The sequence below is a fragment of the Dermacentor andersoni genome, chromosome 2 (assembly GCF_023375885.2).
Source record: "Dermacentor andersoni chromosome 2, qqDerAnde1_hic_scaffold, whole genome shotgun sequence".
Classification (NCBI taxonomy): Eukaryota; Metazoa; Arthropoda; class Arachnida; order Ixodida; family Ixodidae; genus Dermacentor; species Dermacentor andersoni.
In genome coordinates this window covers 32,416,674-32,435,404 of record NC_092815.1, presented here as the reverse complement: position 1 = coordinate 32,435,404, position 18,731 = coordinate 32,416,674, and the positions used below count along the sequence as shown (strand labels likewise).

The window sequence follows — 18,731 nt, the reverse complement described above, 5'->3', positions numbered from 1 at the left end:
ACCCTAGTAAATGAAAAATCCAAGCTAGTACAAACCAGGTGAGAGCGAGGCATGGCTTTGTTGGCATAGATGACGAGCTCGTTAGCGAGCTCCAAGAGACATATCTTGTAAAAGCAGAGAGCGAGGTGTTTAAGGATTACGAGGGGCCTCCCAACCCAGATCTCGATGCCCCCATCACCACGACAGAGGTAGAGCAGAGGTTAATAACCGCAGAAAGAGATCGGCCCCCGATCCGGACGGGATAACGAACACAGCTCTCAGGAATCTAGACGATGAGTCCATCATTGCATTAACCAAATTCATGAACCAGGTGTGGGAGAAAGGAGAACTCCCAAAAACATGGAAACAGGCGGCGGACGTAGTCTTTATTCCCAAGCCAGGCAAAGTACCCGGCTTGAACAACATGCGACCACTCTCCCTCACCTCGTGTGTAGGGAAATTGATGGAGCATGTTGTTCAAACGAGACTGACCAGGTACATGGAGGAGAATGATCTCTGGCCACATGAAATGGTTGGATTCAGGCCAGGGCTCAGTACTCAAGATGTCATGCTCAGACTTAAGCATGATATCCTAGACCGATAGAACTCAACTGCCACCAGGGCGATCCTAGGCCTCGACCTCACCAAGGCATTTGACAACGTTAGCCATAAGGCTATCTTGGTAGGCCTCGGAGAGGTAGGTGTGGGACACAGGGTATATGCATACGTCAAAGACTTTCTCTCACAGAGGGAGGTGAATATAAAATTTATGGATGTAAAATCCCCTCCCATCACACTTGGGAGCAAGGGGACCCCGCAAGGGTCGGTGCTATCACCATTCCTATAAAACATAGCGATGAGAGGTCTCCCGGCGGAACTCAATAAGATTAAATCGATTAAATTTAGCATGTACGCGGATGATATCAACGTCTGGGTAAACAGTGGGAGTGACGCAGCCATCGAACTTAAACTACAGATAGCGGCGAATATGGTGTAAGAGTATGCGGCCAGCAGAGGCTTGGCGTGCTCGCCACAGAAATCGGAGCTGTTATTCATTGAGCCAAAACATCAAAGGTGACATGCTGGGAGCAGCAGACCCATCAATGTTTTGGTAAACGGAAATGAGGTTCCCAAGGTGGAGGAAATCAGAATTCTGGGCATGTATATCCAGAGAAATGGATGCAACCTCACGACAATAAAGAAGCTAGAAGGATATGCGGCGCAGGTCACGGGGATATTTAGGAGAATTTCACTAAAAGGCAGAGGTCTCAAAGAAAACAGCCTCTTCAGACTCGTGCAAGCCTTCATTACCAGCCGAATAGCGTACGCCACATCGTATCTTGTGTTTAAACTAGAAGAAAAGGAGAAAATAGATGCGATCATTAGGAAGAGCGTCAAAAGGGAGCCCTAGGGCTCCCAGACTCAAGCTCGACAGACCTCCTCCTCAAAATGGGGATTCACAACACGCTAGATCAGCGCACTGAGGCAGTACGAGTGTCTCAGTTGGAAAGATTAGGCCAGTCTAAAACAGGGAGAAAAATCATGGAATGGGTAGGAATCCAATACGACAGGGGTGCCCCGACTGACAAGAAGGACATTCCGTTGGACGTGCGTAAACGCTTTCGAATCACTCCCCTACCTAAAATATACATCCTATCTACAACAAAGAGAGGAGAGCTCACAGGGCTAAGGCTCTAGTAAATAAACTTAAAAACACACCGGCGCATAAAGTAGCGTACGTCGACGCCGCTTGCGGCAGAGACGGGGCTGCGGTAGCGACGGTGGATGATGGCGACGGGTGCGTTAAGATAGCGTGCTCCACGTGCGCGAGGGACGCCTGTACAGCCGAGGAGGTTGCAGTAGCGCTCGCTTGTGCGGTTACAAAAGTGGGAGTAATATTATGCGATAACAAATTAGCTATCCGAAATTTTAACAAAGGGAGAATCTCGGAAGAGGCCCTCCAAATTCTACTCAAAAACCCTCCCAGGAGGGACATATCTTTTATTTGAGTTCCGGCCCATGAAGATGTCCTAGGCAACGAAGCCGCTCACGAGCTCGCCCGAGCACTCTACCACCGGGCAACTCTAGAGCAGCCAGTTCTAGGGATCAAAGATAGCATCATCACGTGCAGGGAAATTGTAGATCATTACAAAGCCGAAAGAAGGATCTTTCCGCCTCCGCATCGATCTCTCTCTCTGGAGGATGCTCGCATTTGGCGGCGCCTGCAGGGAAACAATTATACATCACCACATTGGATCTACTTAACACAGACGAGGGACTATAACGACGCCCTCTGCAAAAGTTGTAAGCAAGAAGGTACGCTAGACCATATAATATGGTAGTGTGTTGGCTCCCCAGGGGCCAAGGAAAACATTGACAGTAGAGAAGCCTGGGAGGCCTTGCTCCAGAGCGAAGCTGAAGACGACCAGCGTCGAGCAATCCGCCTGGCCGTTGAGGCGGTGAAGACTCACCTTCCTCAACGCGCGGGGACTGCTTCGTCCTCCCCCCCCCTACCTAAGTGTAGGTTAAGAGGCGGGCACCCCAGCTTGGTGCAATAATAAACTTTTCAATCGATCAATCAATCAATCAATCAATCAATCAATCAATCAATCAATCAATCAATCAATCAATCAATCAATCAATCAATCAATCAATCAATCAATCAATCAACCTCCGCACGTTCGTTTTAATGGACATGTACGCAAATGCCTCGCGACGCATGATCTAACATAAAAGAGAATTCTTCAAGAAACGAAAAAAGAAAGAAAAGAAACGTTCCTTACCCCGTGAAATGCAATTTTACGAGGCATATATGTCTGGTTGCATACTGTAAATTAAGAGAGAAAATTCATTATAAAATAGTTATTGCGGCATGATGGATTCCGCAGCTAGATAGCCCGGGGGCGATAGCTACAGACATAAAACCTACGTTAAATAGAAGCACGGGACACAACAAAACCCTTCTGGTCATTTCAGCAATTTCGATAGTGCAGACATTTCAGTCATCTGTTTTTCTCCACCTCGCTTTATTAAAAAGATAAAAAAGGCAAAGAGTGACAGCGGTCTGCTGCAATCTGAGCATCATACACGCCTTTTCGTGCCGTTATTACCCTTTTTGCGGACAGTAAAGAGGGGGACATAATATAACCAGAACAACTTAATTCAGTAATAATAGTAGTGACAAGTAATCAAAGCTACATGAGGAATTCATTTTATTTTCCTAACGACAAATAAGTTTGTGATGAGAAAACGAAAACTCCTATGACACCTAAACACTTGTTATGAGTTATGAATGCGACAGCACTAATGTCCAATTGAACTCCGCTGAAGGGTCCTTCAAGTTACGAACACTTCCCGGAAAAGCTAGCGCTTTGAGACACTTGATGCGTTTTGATTTGGTCTTACCGAGGCGGCACGTGGAAAGCAGCCGGGAGCTTGCACGGCCAAGGAACGCGCTGCAGGCTTCCGAGATAAGGTCCCTCTATTCCGAGAGCGAAGGTGACGGCGCGTCGCGGCGATGCCTTCTGCGCTCTCGCAACACCTGACGCGCTGGTTTCGCCCGCCTTGCTCCGTCGAGGAGGCAGAGGCGTGCTCGTGGCGCAGCGTCGCAACCGCTGGGAATTGAGGCTGCTACCGGACGCCGGCTTTCTTGCTCAGTGTGAGCCATTTGACGCTTTCGTCGAATAATAAATAATAATCGGCATTTAAATTATTCGATTCTTTTTTTTCAGCCGCACCCTTTCCTTCGCCCCACTCCGCCGAACAAGTTGCCGCTGTTATTGGCTACACCCCTGCAGTGTGCGTGCGTGTGCGCGTGTGTGTGAGACATCTGTCGCCATTTTTGTGACGCACGCACGCATGCACGCACGAATGCACGCACGAATATACGAAAGTAAAGGCGCACTTAAACATAGACACACGCTTGCCCTTTAGATATAACTGCTCGAGTGTAGCAGACATTCCACTAGGAGAATTTCAACAAGCTCCGCAAAGCAGAAACTTGAACTGCATATATTCGTGGCTCTGAATGTTAAGATACAATACGTCTTGCCATTGCCTCTGTAAAAGTCATCGCCAGAAAGCATTTGCTCATAAACATTCGGCTTTTCTTTTCTATGCTTTTTTTTCGCTTTGTTTGTCTTTGGTCACTTCGATCAAATGCAAGCTGCTATATACAACTCCCGATGATCTGTCACACTAACTATAAACGAACATAAAAGACCTTCATCTTTTTCCTCCTCTACCAAGATTGCGCCTCAGCCCATGTCTTGCTGGTAACTACGACTAATATCGAGATCCTCTATTCACGCACTTGACTCTTCGTTGGTGTTCCTCTGAGTAGTGAACAGACGTTACTAGAGCACCATCGCGACCGATCATCGGCTCAGAAGGCAGTGAAGTCACTTTTAGGCTTTCTCAGAACTTGTGGTTTGCGCGAACGTCTTTAACTCAAGTGCTGTCCGTACACGTATCTACACCTTCTCTCTCTCTTCTCTCGCTTCCCCTTCTCCCTTCCCCCAGCATAGGGTAGCCAACCAGACTATTGACTGGTTAACATCCCTAGCTTCCTATATTACTCTCTCTCTCTCTCTCGTTGGTGTTCTTGCATAAAGGAGTACACTTAGCGCTCCTAGACCGTTGCGTCGTGCTAAGACAAAGCTTTGTCACGAATGAACGCGCTCAGAAGAACGTGATCGAGCTGCCCGATAAACAATTACTTTCTTTTTCCTCGTTATAGATATTTTCTGTTTCATTACTTGCTCGCTACGGCACTGCTCTATAGCCGTCCTTAAAACAGGGAACAACATGTGACCGCCCTGCGTACAACTTCCCTTTTAACTCGAAACATCAGGCTTAGAAGGCGACGGAGAGGAATACAATGCGGGGTGAGGAGGTGGAGATTGTATGCGATAAGAAGAGAAGATGCGATGCCTAAAGTTCGCTTGAATGACGTCCCCGGGAGCCGGCGGCTGAAGCAGCATTCGCCAGCAGCCGAGTAGTAGCGCTCCCGCCCGCACTAGCGCCCTGCTTTTTTTAGGCCGTGGTGGCAGCGCTTCGATCAAGCAGCGGCCGCGGTAGCGGCAGTAGCAGATGCAGAGCAGCAGCTACCCCCCACCCCCCCACCCCCCACCGGCGACGAGCCTTCCTTTCAGCTCGCGTGAAATTTCGAGGAGGCCTTCCTCTTCATCCGCCCCCTGTCGTTCTCACGTCTTCTCTCACTATTATCTGTCTTTCTCTCTTTCTCGTCGCTCGCTATCACACCGTGCGCTCGCGTTCAATATTATTTATTCAGCGATTATCCTGTTATGACGCGCCGGCCGTCCAACAATCTTCACTAGGCTTCGCTTAGTTTTCCGTTTTCCCTTTTCTGGCATATCCTTTATTTTATTCCTTCACGTTCCAGAATCTTCCGCGCGTTCTCCTCAACTCCGCTCCCTTTGCTACGTCCTTGCCCTGAATGATTATGTTCCGCACTTTTCGATATTTTCGCGATATCGCATTTTGCTGCCGCCGCTGGGACCCAGCTAGGAGTAAGTGTTATCGGCCCTCTTCAAATCGTTTATGCGCGCGCGCGTGCGCGAGCTGCCGTTCGTTTTAAAAGCGAGCAGGCGCCCCCTTTAACAATAACGGATGACTCTCTCTTTGGGGATCATTGTTTAATTGAGAAGGCAGGCATTTCCTCGCCCCATGGAGCACGGCACCGGCAAGAAAATGTTTGCTTGGATCGGCAAGTCGCTCTCTCGCTCGCTTGGCCTGCGTGGCTTTTTTTCCCTCTATTTTCTTTTCCGCGCTGTTTGCCACGGGCTGCTCGGAAGCAGTGTCGTTGCTGCCGTTTGCTGTCAACTTTTGTTTGGCTCAACGCCTCTCGCCTTTAAACTTCTCTCACGCAATCTCTTTCGCTCTCTCTATATATATGGCATGGGCTGCCTTCACGCTACTTTTTTTCTGCCCCTTCGTCAGTCGTATACACGTTCTTTACAGGGCGACCTTCTGTGAAAAGGACAGCTTTGCGAGAGGACAAAGCGATTAGCGATAAAGGAAAATAAAGCGCTCAGCTTCGTGTGCCGCAAGAAGAGCAATCAATTGCAAGAAGGTGACAACCGCACTGTGCGAGCCAAGGCGTGCGTGTCAAACGAAAGCCGCCAGGACATGTTTTTCTCTGATGGGCCTTACTCTAGGCCTTTTCTTCTCAGCTCCGGCTTCTTCTCCTGCGACGAAGAACAAACAGGAAAGGGCTGTGGGTGCGATACGTATGGAAAGGGGAAACCGAATGTTGTAAGTTGAGATCCCTGAATCCGGTACGAAAATCTACGAAAAAAGCAGAAATGCGAGCGGAGATAAAAACAGAAGCTTCACGGCTGCACTTTGCGCTCAATGAAAACTAATAGGAGCAGGCGTCTAACGCTGACACTTGGATGTCGTTTTCATGCGTTTGCTTGTTCAGTTTGCTTGTTTTCCGGGCTTGAGTTTGCCTCATGCGTGCGCCTTGCCTTCTACATTTGGAGACGCGATGAAACTATAGATTTTGTCTTTTCCAGAGTATTATCTGTTTTACTCACGACCCTATACAGGAGGGAGCGTGAAAAGTACCGAAGCCCCGCGGGTCTCATTTCATCCACAGTTGCCGGAAGAGAGAGCAAAATGCTGCCCCTCAAGTTTTTGGCGGAAACACAAAGAGCAGCGCTGTGTTGGCTTTGCTGTTATTTCCGATCGAGCTACCTAGAAAAGGCTTCCACAACTTCTGCGACTTCGAAATGTATGTTAGTACTCTCGGACGGAATCGTCTTTCAGAAAATAAATCGGCAGTATCCGGAATTCTTACGCTCAGCTGTGCTCACACTCTGTTATGACAGAGCCTTATGAATACACACATACTAAGTAACACTGTCAATATCAGAGACGTCGTAGTGGAGTTGTCCGTAATAATTTTGATTACATAGGTTTATTTACATTGCGCTGTAGTGTATGCGTGACCTTTATTTCGTTCTGCCCCAACCAAACGCAGCCGCCATGGCCAGGGATTGAACCCGTGTTCTGATAGTCTTTCAGTATCAGATGGGTCGCAGTGTTGGCTCGGAAAGCTTCTCAGTGATGTACGTTCGTGCGCGTATGGCTTTCAGGAACCGACAGTTCTATAATGCTGTATTTTATATTTGTGGAAGCATACCCTTTCCATTAAATTCTACAGTCTCCAGAGCCTTCTTTTTTTCATGATTGTTCAGGCTACATATATTGTTCATCACACTTACTTAGGTATGATCATGAACGCTGGCACCCTTTGCTTCTGTGTGGCGCTGCGGAGGGTGACATCGGCGCTTTGATCGTGTTCGAGTAAATTGTTCGTACGGGCGGCATGTGCCGACTGCCGAGCATTGACAGCTCAATGTGTGTAAAAACACTTCGTAATAAGCGCACGTTTGCGCACTGAGTCAGTGAGCCTATCTCACAGAGCTGCACCAAGCATTTACAGTTGAGTGATGCCGAAGCTCATAGCGCATTACGCTTGTGCACATAACAATGACACACCTCTGTCTTTTCTTCTTCTACTTGCGGCTTTTCAGGATTGGCCGAGATGCACAGCCGGTCGAAGCATTACTCACACCGGCTGCGCTCCGGGGGCGGAAGGTCCGTGAGGGCTCCCGACCCGTCCGAGCCGTCACCCTACTTCGACAACAGCACCTCGAGGAATGTCACCACGAGCGCCGGCAAAGCAGTATTCCTGCCTTGCAAAGTTCGCCACCTGGGAGACAGAACGGTAAGTGCACATGGCCAAACGATGCCGTGCTACACACTCCCCTGTGTTCGGTGCACTTAAACACAAATGTGCATAAAAAAAAGAAACAGAGAACACCTTTTATGATTAATGCACTGTACAAAACTAAAGTCGCGCCATAACTGTCTCGCTCAAGTTGAACACGTGAGCTGTTCGTGTCTCATCATGCCATCCGGTGAAGCCTCCGATTCTCTGATGAACTCTTGCGAAACGTCAGTGTCATCGCCATGTGAAGTGAGTAGTGATAATGCAAGTTTCTGTACACACTGGCTCCAGTATCACAAGAGCGTACGCGACAGCCAAAGCGGCGTTCACCTGTCTCCTGGCACGTTAGCGCTTCAATGCACTCAAGCGAAGTTATTGCAACATATACAAACCATGCATCGCACTACCGCCAACGCGGATAACCTGTCACACAAACCTGACGTATGCTGGAAGCAAACACTTGCAGCCCAAGTTTTGTGCCGCTTGTTGACAGAAAGTCTCGCAAAATTTGTCGTATTGCAATATAGCCGGGACTGACAATGTGACATGAAAGAAAGCGATGCTGTTTTTCGCGCACACGTAGGTAAGCTTGAAATGTTCTAGTGCCTGTGTTGCTTCATTCTAAGAGTTTCACATATATTCCATAAAGCAATCACTAAAGTCCTGGCTAATGATTATTAGCGTGCAATCAGAAAGCGCAGGCAAGTGCAGATCGCTAGCAAAGCTCCGTCATTGCCCCACTTGGAACTCTGAGAAGCGGAAAGAAAAACGAGGAGAGAAAAATTAGGAAGAGTTATTTGTAGAAGCTGTAAGTACTGAACAACGTATATACTTGAAAGCTGCCGAAAGAAGTAGTGGTTGATGGTGAGGTTCCAACAAGCAGCGATCACCATTAACAATACCACGCTTTGCTCCATGCAGAGTTCCGACATTGTTTCGTAGGAGTTCCAGTTCTTTGTCGTTTACAATTTTGCTATTTTAATATTATCTAGTGGCGTTCAACAGGAAGCTGTTGTGATGAAACTGAGCAAGAATGTGTGTTTTTGACAAAGTATGAAAGGGTTGGTTACAGGCCACATAACAAAAGCCGATTTGCGCATATCTGATAAATCAGTCTGATAGGGTAAAGCTGACTTTATCTATCTATCTATCTATCTATCTATCTATCTATCTATCTATCTATCTATCTATCTATCTATCTATCTATCTATCTATCTATCTATCTATCTATCTATCTATCTATCTATCTATCTATCTATCTATCTATCTATCTATCTATCTATCTATCTATCTATCTATCTATCTATCTATCTATCTATCTATCTATCTATCTATCTATCTATCTATCTATCTATCTTCCGATGGGGGCGAAATGCGAAAAGACCCGTGTGCTTAGATTTAGGTGCACGTTAAAGAACCCCAGGTGGTCGAAATTTCCGGAGTCCTCCACTACAGCATGCCTCATAATCAGGAAGTGCTTTTGGCACGTAAAATCCCATAACTTAATTTTTTTAATCTATCTATCTATCTATCTATCTATCTATCTATCTATCTATCTATCTATCTATCTATCTATCTATCTATCTATCTATCTATCTATCTATCTATCTATCTATCTATCTAATCTATCTTCCGATGGGGGCGAAATGCGAAAAGACCCGTGTGCTTAGATTTAGGTGCACGTTAAAGAACCCCAGGTGGTCGAAATTTCCGGAGTCCTCCACTACAGCATGCCTCATAATCAGGAAGTGCTTTTGGCACGTAAAATCTCATAACTTAATTTTTTTAATCTATCTATCTATCTATCTATCTATCTATCTATCTATCTATCTATCTATCTATCTATCTATCTATCTATCTATCTATCTATCTATCTATCTATCTATCTATCTATCTATCTATCTATCTATCTATCTATCTATCTATCTATCTATCTATCTATCTATCTATCTATCTATCTATCTATCTATCTATCTATCTATCTATCTATCTATCTATCTATCTATCTATCTATCTATCGCGAGTGGCAGTGGCTAGACTTGTTGCATATGTTTCCTACAAATGAGTGTACGCATCATAGGAAACGGGAAGAAAAACAAGGGACTCGCGAGCTGGCTGCGCCTTTTAAAACAAGCTGACACACTCAATCTGACACGCATCCCTCTCGCTCTTTAGATAAATGTGTGCATTTTCCGCCCAATAAACCTACCTGAGCGAATGTAACGCTTTGCCAATCCGCAAAATGCGCAATTATTTATCATTACGTACAGAATGCTATGCACGGAGCTTCATTCATTTGCTACCTCTATTTTTGGACAGATATCACTGCCAGGATAGCCAAATTTGGCGTCACCACTTTGAAATTTCGTATGGCGAGTGCCATCATATCTAAAAGGAAAAATCATGGTTTTACTCTCTCTTGGTAATCAGAAAGATTGATATTGATTACTTACTTCCTTAGTTCCTGTGCGGGAGGCGACAGGCACATAGCTGACTTGATTACAAGTTGGTTTTCACAACTTTTTCTTCAAATTATAGGGGGAATTGGCACAGCATTACAGTTTTTTAGAGGTTATTCTTAATATCAAAATAAGAACTTAAACAATGCGACGTGTCATTTATTTCACGTAAGTCGGAATGAGCTTGCTCAAAAATCAAAATCAAAGCCACCGACGATCAAAGAAAATTCTTTCACCAGACTTGTGCGTACTTTGCTTCGTTTAAATAATTGTGGGAACCTCGATGTAGCAACTTCTGACGAGACAGCAATTTGCATAAGTTGATGCATTCAACTGACTTTTCTTTTTCTACTTCTGGCTGTCACAGCATCTCTAATGTTTTACTTTCTTTCATTCAGCCTTTGATATTGTACACTCCAGATACGCAGAATGTGTTTTTTTTTTCTTATCGAAATCGCAATACCATAACACGAAGAAAGGCTCAGCAGTGTTTTCCATAGCACAGCGCTTAATCAAAGTTTGTCCTGCCACAGAAAGATAAATGCTTTGGGCATCAGTGAACGAGCTGAGGTGGGCGTGTTTGTTACTGTAATATTATCCTTCCCGCATTTATTGTGTGCATGCTTGTTTTCATTGAATTCCATCTCAGAATTGCAACGAATGATCTCTTGTAAAGAGTCCGGGCGGATTGTACTTGTTTTGTTCCTTTTCATTGCAAAGCGAGAAATCAAGCTATTATGGATTGAAAATAAATACAGAAAAATACGTTTGTAATTTTTGTGTCTCAAGGAAGTGAAGGATAACTGATGATAAACTAAAGACGGCGGATGCCATTCATGCGTCCAGATAATGCTACAGGCAGTTAATGAATCTCTAATGATTCACGGGCTTATGTGAAAGAAGGAAACCCTACATAACATTATAAACTTCTTCCCCACATGAATAAAAACAAATCGAAACCAGTAAGAGGATAATGCTTGATTGTGGAATTAATTGCAAAAGAAGAGCTGCGCCATAGGGCAGATTGGCACAGCATTTTTTGAAACCACTAGTACGGCACAAAAGCATACGGGAGCAGCAAGGGGACGCATGCACAAGTGCGTGTCCTTTTACTGCATACCGCGTTTCCGCGCACTGCGAATTGTTTTGAAAAGTAAGCGCAGAAAGCGCAGCTATACGTAACACCCACCTGCACGCCTTTCATCGAGCGTGATAATCAATGGCGAGCTTATTTTACGGCAGTGGTAAATTCCGGTAGCTTGTTGCACGCCGAGTCAGATCCCTAGAAGAAGTGCTGTTGTTATCGTTTTGAACTGGTCGAAATCCGCGAACAATCAAGGTAACACAAAGGTGATTGCGACGAGGGTGCGTACGAATATCAATACTAGAGCAGCAAAGAAAAAGAAAGGGAGACTGGTACTTGAACACGCTAACCAGAGCACCAACCAACAGTAGCCGGTCGTCTGAGACAGCTGCTCAAATGAGGCCACAACGAGCACTCGTTTCATGTTTCGGAAATTAACAGCGCAAAACAGACAAGGACGAAGGAAAAGAACACGACACTGGAGCTTAAGTACTCATTTAAGTCGTTTTCTCATCACTGTATTACTTCGTTTGTGCAGTTCCTGCATCGTGAACATCCCTGTTACGTATGTCCGTGCGAGTGCGTCAGCGAACGAACAATATATTTGGTGGTTTTGGCTTTATCCTAACATATGCCAGGCAGCTTCAGGGCCTGCTTTATTCCCACGCAAACACATCTGGAATCAAGCTTTGTTGCTAAGTTGGACATAACTTTATTTCATCTTTCTTAAATTTTGACGCCATGACATCGCTCGCCTTTATCGTATAGTTTCTTTGCCCTTTTGTGCCCTCTGATTTTTTGCGCATGACTAACCATTTCGTTTCCATCCTCGATACCGCCGTCGTATACAGGAGCACCGACAGCGAAGGTGTCACCGTCATTAGACGCGCTGTCGGCTGCCTCAAAATTTCTCCTTACTTTCAGACACGTGCAGCTACTACGCGAAACCTAGTAGCATTCCTGTATAGTACAGACTCTAAGTTTCTTTGCTTGCTTTCTTTTTTATTTCTCGTCAAAGCCTTAGTTTGAGATGTCGCACTGCGGCGTCGTTCTTCGCGTGTCGTAGCTTAACAGTGCTCGCGCTCTTATGTCTATATCGCGTTGTTCCTCCCGTCGCACAGAATTCTTCGAGCACGCGCGCGTACCTTTTTCGGAGCCCTGTTTTGGGCGCTGAAGCTAGTTCTCTCTTTTGCAAGAGCGCGCGCGGCGGCACGTCTTCCGCCCGCATAGAGAGCGGCGCGTGCTCCTGCATCGTCAAGGCATTATTATTCAGGCCGCACTCGAAGCCCCACCAGGGCTGCTCGATTCGACCCGAAAAACATGTGAGACGCAGTGAAACCGCAGTGAAACCGCAGTTGAGCACTCGTCAGAAAGATGAAAAAGAAATGGAAGAAGAAAAAGGAAATCACAGGGGGAAATGGAAAGAAGCAGAAAGACAGAAAATAGGACGAAGGCAAGGAACACCAGGAGAAAGGGTACAGAAACCTCCGCGGACTGTGTTGCTCGTGCAGACGGTATTCTTCTCCTTCAGCGCTCGCTTCTTGCGCCATAGCACGGAGACGAATGGAATAGAAGTAAGGACAGGGACCCGGTACAAAGTGCAGAGGTTAAAGTAAAATAGAGCGTAACTTGCATCAACCAAGCCAGCGAGGAAGACTCCGGAGAAAGCGGCGTGTTCGGGAACAATCGCGCAGTCAGCTCGAGAAGTTTCGGCTTTGCTACGCCACTGCGGCTCTACAGCGGCGTCGGCCGTCGAAGCTCCATTGTTGTGATCGAAGGACTGTCGCGCGGGCGTTGTTGCCTTGCTGCGTGTACGCCTCCCGACGCTTTGTGCGGCGGCCTAATGGTGGCTGGAGGGCTCGGCGCTTTTGTGAAAAAAACCTTTCTTTGGCCCCGGAACGCGCGCAGCGAGGCTTGTTACGCTCTCTTCAGGCCTAATATTAAAAAAAAAAGTAAGCGTAGGGAGGTGCGCGCGATGCGGCTTCTGGTCGCGGTATTATGCGGACGTTTAGGGGTGGGCTTACAGGGTAACAAGCTGCGAGCGTTGTACTGTAGGTACGCGGGGGTATTGCCGAATAGCGGGACACATATTTACTACACGTGAGAGTTTGCAGCAGAGCAGCATGTGGAATTTGAATGGCAAGAGAATTAGCTTATGTGGGAGTCTAGGGCGGTGATATTTTTTTTTTTTTACAAGACAGGAACGAGATATTAAATAATTATATGGTTTTACCTGCCAATATTACGATCCGATTATTTAAAAAAAATTACATTGTGGGGTTTTACGTGCCAAAACCACTTTCTGATTATGAGGCACGCCGTAGTGGAGGACTACGGAAATTTCGACCCCCTGGGCTTCTTTAACGTGCACCTAAATCTAAGTACACGGGTGTTTTTGCATTTCGCCCCTATCTAAATGCGGCTGTTGTGGCCGGGATTCTATCCCGCGACCTCGTGCTTTGCAGTCCAACACCATAGGCACTAAGCAGAAAGAGAGATAAAGGCAAACGAAAGAGAGAATTTCACATGTACGTACGCGCACTACACGCGTACGTACATACACACGCACACAATACAGAACTGTTTCTGTGGGCGCAGTCGCAGTCTGGGAAGGCGTTGCATAGTGTTACTCAGTGTCAACGTCCCAGTACATTCTGCGTCACACAGTGCACGGTCACAAAGTGCCACACAGTCAGGTGTCTTTTGATAACGCAGCAGTCGCTCGCATTGATGTTCGTGTAGGTCAATTTCCAAGACTGCTTTTTTTTGTGTCAAGTAGCCTTCTGAAGCTCGTGTTATAGCGGCATGGTATGTATGCGTGGCCTAAGAACTCATCTGCAAAAGCGCCACGTTCGCTTCTCATATACCCTTCTCATTAAAAACAATTTGAATTATCTAAATAAACACCCTGTATTGAGCTTCACAGCAGTGATATACATGCTCTGATAAGATGTGCTTGAGCATTGAGAGGGCACGTGTTAAATCTGAAGATATAGCACACAGCAATTATCAGCCTATACTGCCTCTGTACATTCGTGCAACTCACACTGTTTTCACCCTCGTATTATTCTTCTGCGGGTCCTACATCTTCATTCATGTCTTCCATGGTGCACCAATTTAACTCGCCCATTTAACAATACTTCTTAACTTCCCTGCAGGCTTGTCAGAGAGGCTCATCATGAACGACCACAGGGAGTAGCACAATAAGAGTTATTAAGGCCATTATCCACAAGGCATAATCTATAAAAGATAACGTTTCTGGCTTCTCACAAGCAGTATTTTTATACTTTCGCTGGTTTATTTTTCTTTTCACTTTGTCTGTTTCTCCTGGTCGCAGCAGTCGCTTTAACTTTATCGTCTCCCCTACGTTTTCTGGGTACACTTCGCGCAATAACTGTCCACGCTGCCTTATTTAATCAGCAAGAGTGAAATTCACTGAAGGGAAATCCCCAATACAAGGGGACACGCATAAAACTAAGGAAATAGTTACGCTATTTGTTTCTTCAGTGTACCTAGCGACCTGCCATTTCGATCTATCTTAGCTGCGTCTCGTAACTCTCGTAGCTTTCTTTTACGGGGCCCATCACGCCTTTCCCACGTAACAGGCTGCTTTCTTTCGTTTTCTTTTCTTTTTTTTTTGCGCGCATGTATGTCAGGCGTGCTTCCACTTCCTGTCTCTTGCTGAGCTGAGTGGGCAATGCACCTCATTATGCCCGTGTCGGGTTGCGCTTTACTTGGCTCTCTACGTATTGCTTTTCTTTTCTTTTTCTCTTTTTTTTTTGCGTGCACTTCGCGACCACGCCACAGAATCTTGGCACGCTTGGAGCTGTTCTCCAGCGCGACCACTTCCGCTCACTTGATAGATGGGGCTGGGGGCGAGGATATTTAGTTGCTCGGAGCCTCTAGCGCAGCCCTTCGCGCAATTGGCCATTGTTTATACGCGCCTTTATCGACATTTCTCGCCGCATATCACGTTATCACGTTTGCCGCGCTACACTGTTGCTTTGGGCTTGCCCGACGCATGTTTGCGAATATTGTAGAATTTTGTTGTGTGTAGCCCATTACAGCGATAAATAGCACTGAAGCAATGTAGAGACAAGTAAAGCAGCACTTAACGGAAAAGGCAAATCTGTCTGAAGACAAAGACTGAAAAATAAAATAAATAGGAAGGAAAAGATGGCGCGCCGATTTAAAGCTCAGGTCTTCTATATTATGTTTAGGAGATTGTAGTGCCTTTAATTAGCGCCGACCACTCTTTTTACAAAAAAAAAAAAAAACACTTTGTGAAGGTCACAGGAATGGGAAAAATTACATAACGGAATGCACAGCTAAACTTCAATACGAGGTTTGTTGGGAATACGTTAAATCCGTTAAGGTTTCTAATTTAGTGGGACAGATAGAGTGTGAATATTGAGCAAAGTGTATTTGGAGGTCATCGATAGGTACGAGATTCGTGGTCATCTGCTAGGGATATTCGACTGCCAGGCTAGTACATTGGTGGTCGCCACTGTGTGTCCTTAGTGTGCGCAATAAAAAAAAAATTCTGTGTGTATGTAAATCACTCACTGCTTGCCATGTGGTAGCCCCTTATCAGATGTTGTTATGATTTAACAAACAAGACAAGCTCAAGACAGACGTGCTGAAGCACCCAGCACTTTGTCTGAGCCACTGTCGTCATTACTTATAATTATTTAGTAGCAGTATTGCAATGTAGATCAATAACGCGTATTAAGGAGACTCGTTCACTATGGTATAGGGCACAAGAGAAAGTAAGTCGGGAATGCCAACAGCCGCTACTCATCACGAGTCTGATTAGCTCAGCCTTGACTGAAAGGACTGCGAATCATCACGACAATATGGTGGGTTATCATTGATATCGCTAAAGCAGAAACGTCATTTTGGCACACGTACGCAAACGCAAAGATTGCATGGCACTCGGGAAATGCAATAAGCTATCAAGTGTTATGCTCACCAGGAAACATAAAGGCAACAGACATTGTCTGAAGTCAATTTCCTGCGTATATTCATGCGTCCCATTGCATTAATGAGAGAAGTTCAAACATAGCGGAATTACTTCCTAGTATGTCTCCCGTGTTAAAACTTCAAAATCAGAAAGTCACACGTTTCACGCGTTAGCAAGAACGGCACATTCCATCACGAAGGAAACCGATGCTGCCTAACCTGACCGGCGAAGAAGTGGCGTCGACCTACTTTATCATCAGCCGTCGCCGGCCAGTGTGATCCCTTCGGATCTTGTTTCAGCCCATGGTACAACTGTGCATTATTGTTTGCTATGGGCCGCAGAATATGCTGCAGCAAAACAAAATGACAACAAAAAACTACAGGACAAGAGCAAAAAGGCTCGATTAGTCCGTCTTTCCGGGTGAATGATTACGACTCCTCGCTGGGAACGAGAGCGAGTGGTGGGGCCAGATTTCTAGCCCGCGTCATTTGTGCCGCAGCGCTCCCAGCGGGGACGGCGCGTATCAATGTGCCGGCTGCTGCACTTCCACGCAACGTCTTTTGCCTTCTGGGATCGCTCTCGCAGACAGAATTTGTTGCTGGAGAAGCTGGTTTCTAATGGTGGGACTCTGTTGGAGGACTTTGGCCGCTGGAGCCAGAGCTTGAGCTCCTGCTATTCCAAAAGCACAAACCGTTAGCACACAGCTGTTCCCCTTTCTACACTCTGGCTGCGGCTGTAACGATTCCTTAATTTGTACTTGAAAAGGGAGACCTTTTGCGGAGTACTGCCCAAGCTAATCAGTAATGAAGTAATGTTAGCCGAAAGTGTACTGTGCTGCGCACAGGTGCCGCAATCTTTAGCCTCGAGAGATCCGTGACATTTGTCAATGTAAGCGCAAGAATTTACTTGCTGTCTTCACATGGATAGTTGTCAAATAATGTATGCATGTCTGAACTTTAACGAAAATGACGCTAAGCAACCAAGTTTCTGTGCGTAAATTTAAGGAACACTTTCATTTCGCTTTCTTTTCTTGAATTCCTCTTCCTACCACAGCGCTCAATGTTTTTAATGACTTGATTGCATATAATTGACTATAAAAACAATTCTTATGTCGTAGCCATTTTGGTTTTGCGAATTTCGCAATTAAAACTGCCGTTATTCTTATTGAGACAAGAAAACCGCGAAGTAAAACTTCCTTTGCCTACGTGGTAGAAGCATCCATGACCAAACCAGGGCATTACTTCTGTCGAGTTTTTGATTAGCTTTAGTCGCTTTTACGCGAAAAACGATGACTCCTTATCCAGTATGCATCAATGGTCAGCCTATCTCCTACAAGAGAAATCACCGGTTTTTGGGCGTCATTGTTGACCGGGACCTGACTTGGAGCCCTCATGTTGCCCACTTAAAGAAGAAGCTCACATCTATTGTTCACGTCTTCAAGTTCATCGCCGGCAAAACATGGGGATCCTCAGTGGGCTCCATGCTACAGTTATATCGAGCACTGTTCATCGGATTCCTACGCTATAGCTCCCCCGTGCTTGCTAAAACATGCAAATCAAATCTTCGAGAGCTTCAGAGCGTGCAGGCGCAGGCACTACGTGTTTGCCTAGGCGTTCTGCGCAGCGCCTCGACAGCTGGAACCATTATAATGGCCCAAGACCATCCGATTACGACTTACATTAGCACCGATACGCTTAGAGCCCATGTTCGTCATGTTTCACGGATGCAGTCAAGCTCTCTTGCGTGCCTGCCAGAACGACGACCACAGGCGTCCTTCTCCAACAAGGTCAACATCCATCGTGCCTCCTTACCATCGGGTTTCACACCCTCTGCACGTTCAACCTCAGCTTTGTGGTGTTTAAAACAACCTCAAGTGCGTCTTACGATTCCAGGGATAAGAAAGAAGACCGACCTGCCCACCTTGGCCTTGAAGCAAGCAGCTCTGGATTGTTTGCACACTTTCTACTTTGATCGAGTACGCATATATACGGATGGCTCTTCCACTCAGACCAGCTCCACCAGCGCAGTGGTTATACCATCCCGTTCACTAAGCATCCAATACAAGATTTCTCACTTGACCACATCGACTAGCTCGGAGCTTGTTGCCCTCCGAGGTGCCGTTGATTATATTAATAACCAACCGGCTAATGGGTGGGCTATATTCTGAGATTCGAAGGCGGCCTTACAATGTCTTCTAGCATCTCTTCGTCGCGGGTCATGTGAACAACTCGTGTAGGAGATACGAGAAATGCACCATCACATGATCGCGAAAGGAGACAACGTCGTGTTTCAGTGGCTGCCTGGTCATTGCGGTATCTCCGGCAACGACCTCGCTGACGAAGCTGCTAGAAAAGCTCACGAAGGAGCAACCCTTGTTTCAATACCTTTATCGCGGACCGACGCAGCCCAACACTTAGGCAAGCTAGCGCGCTCTTTGACATTGGAGAAGTGGCACACACCTGAATTCACTCACCATCGCTTGCATTC

General features: G+C 46.1%; 1 protein-coding gene across 2 annotated transcripts in view; it reads left to right on the top strand.

The window, feature by feature from the left end:
• LOC126542481 (protein amalgam-like) overlaps positions 1 to 18,731 on the top strand; it is a 384,751-nt gene that overhangs the window by 283,166 nt on the left and 82,854 nt on the right. For both annotated transcript variants that reach the window (XM_050189567.3, XM_055077279.2), the window contains one exon: positions 7,542 to 7,735. In XM_050189567.3, coding sequence (XP_050045524.1) covers positions 7,542 to 7,735 — 194 coding nt within the window. The remainder of the gene's footprint in view (positions 1 to 7,541; positions 7,736 to 18,731) is intronic.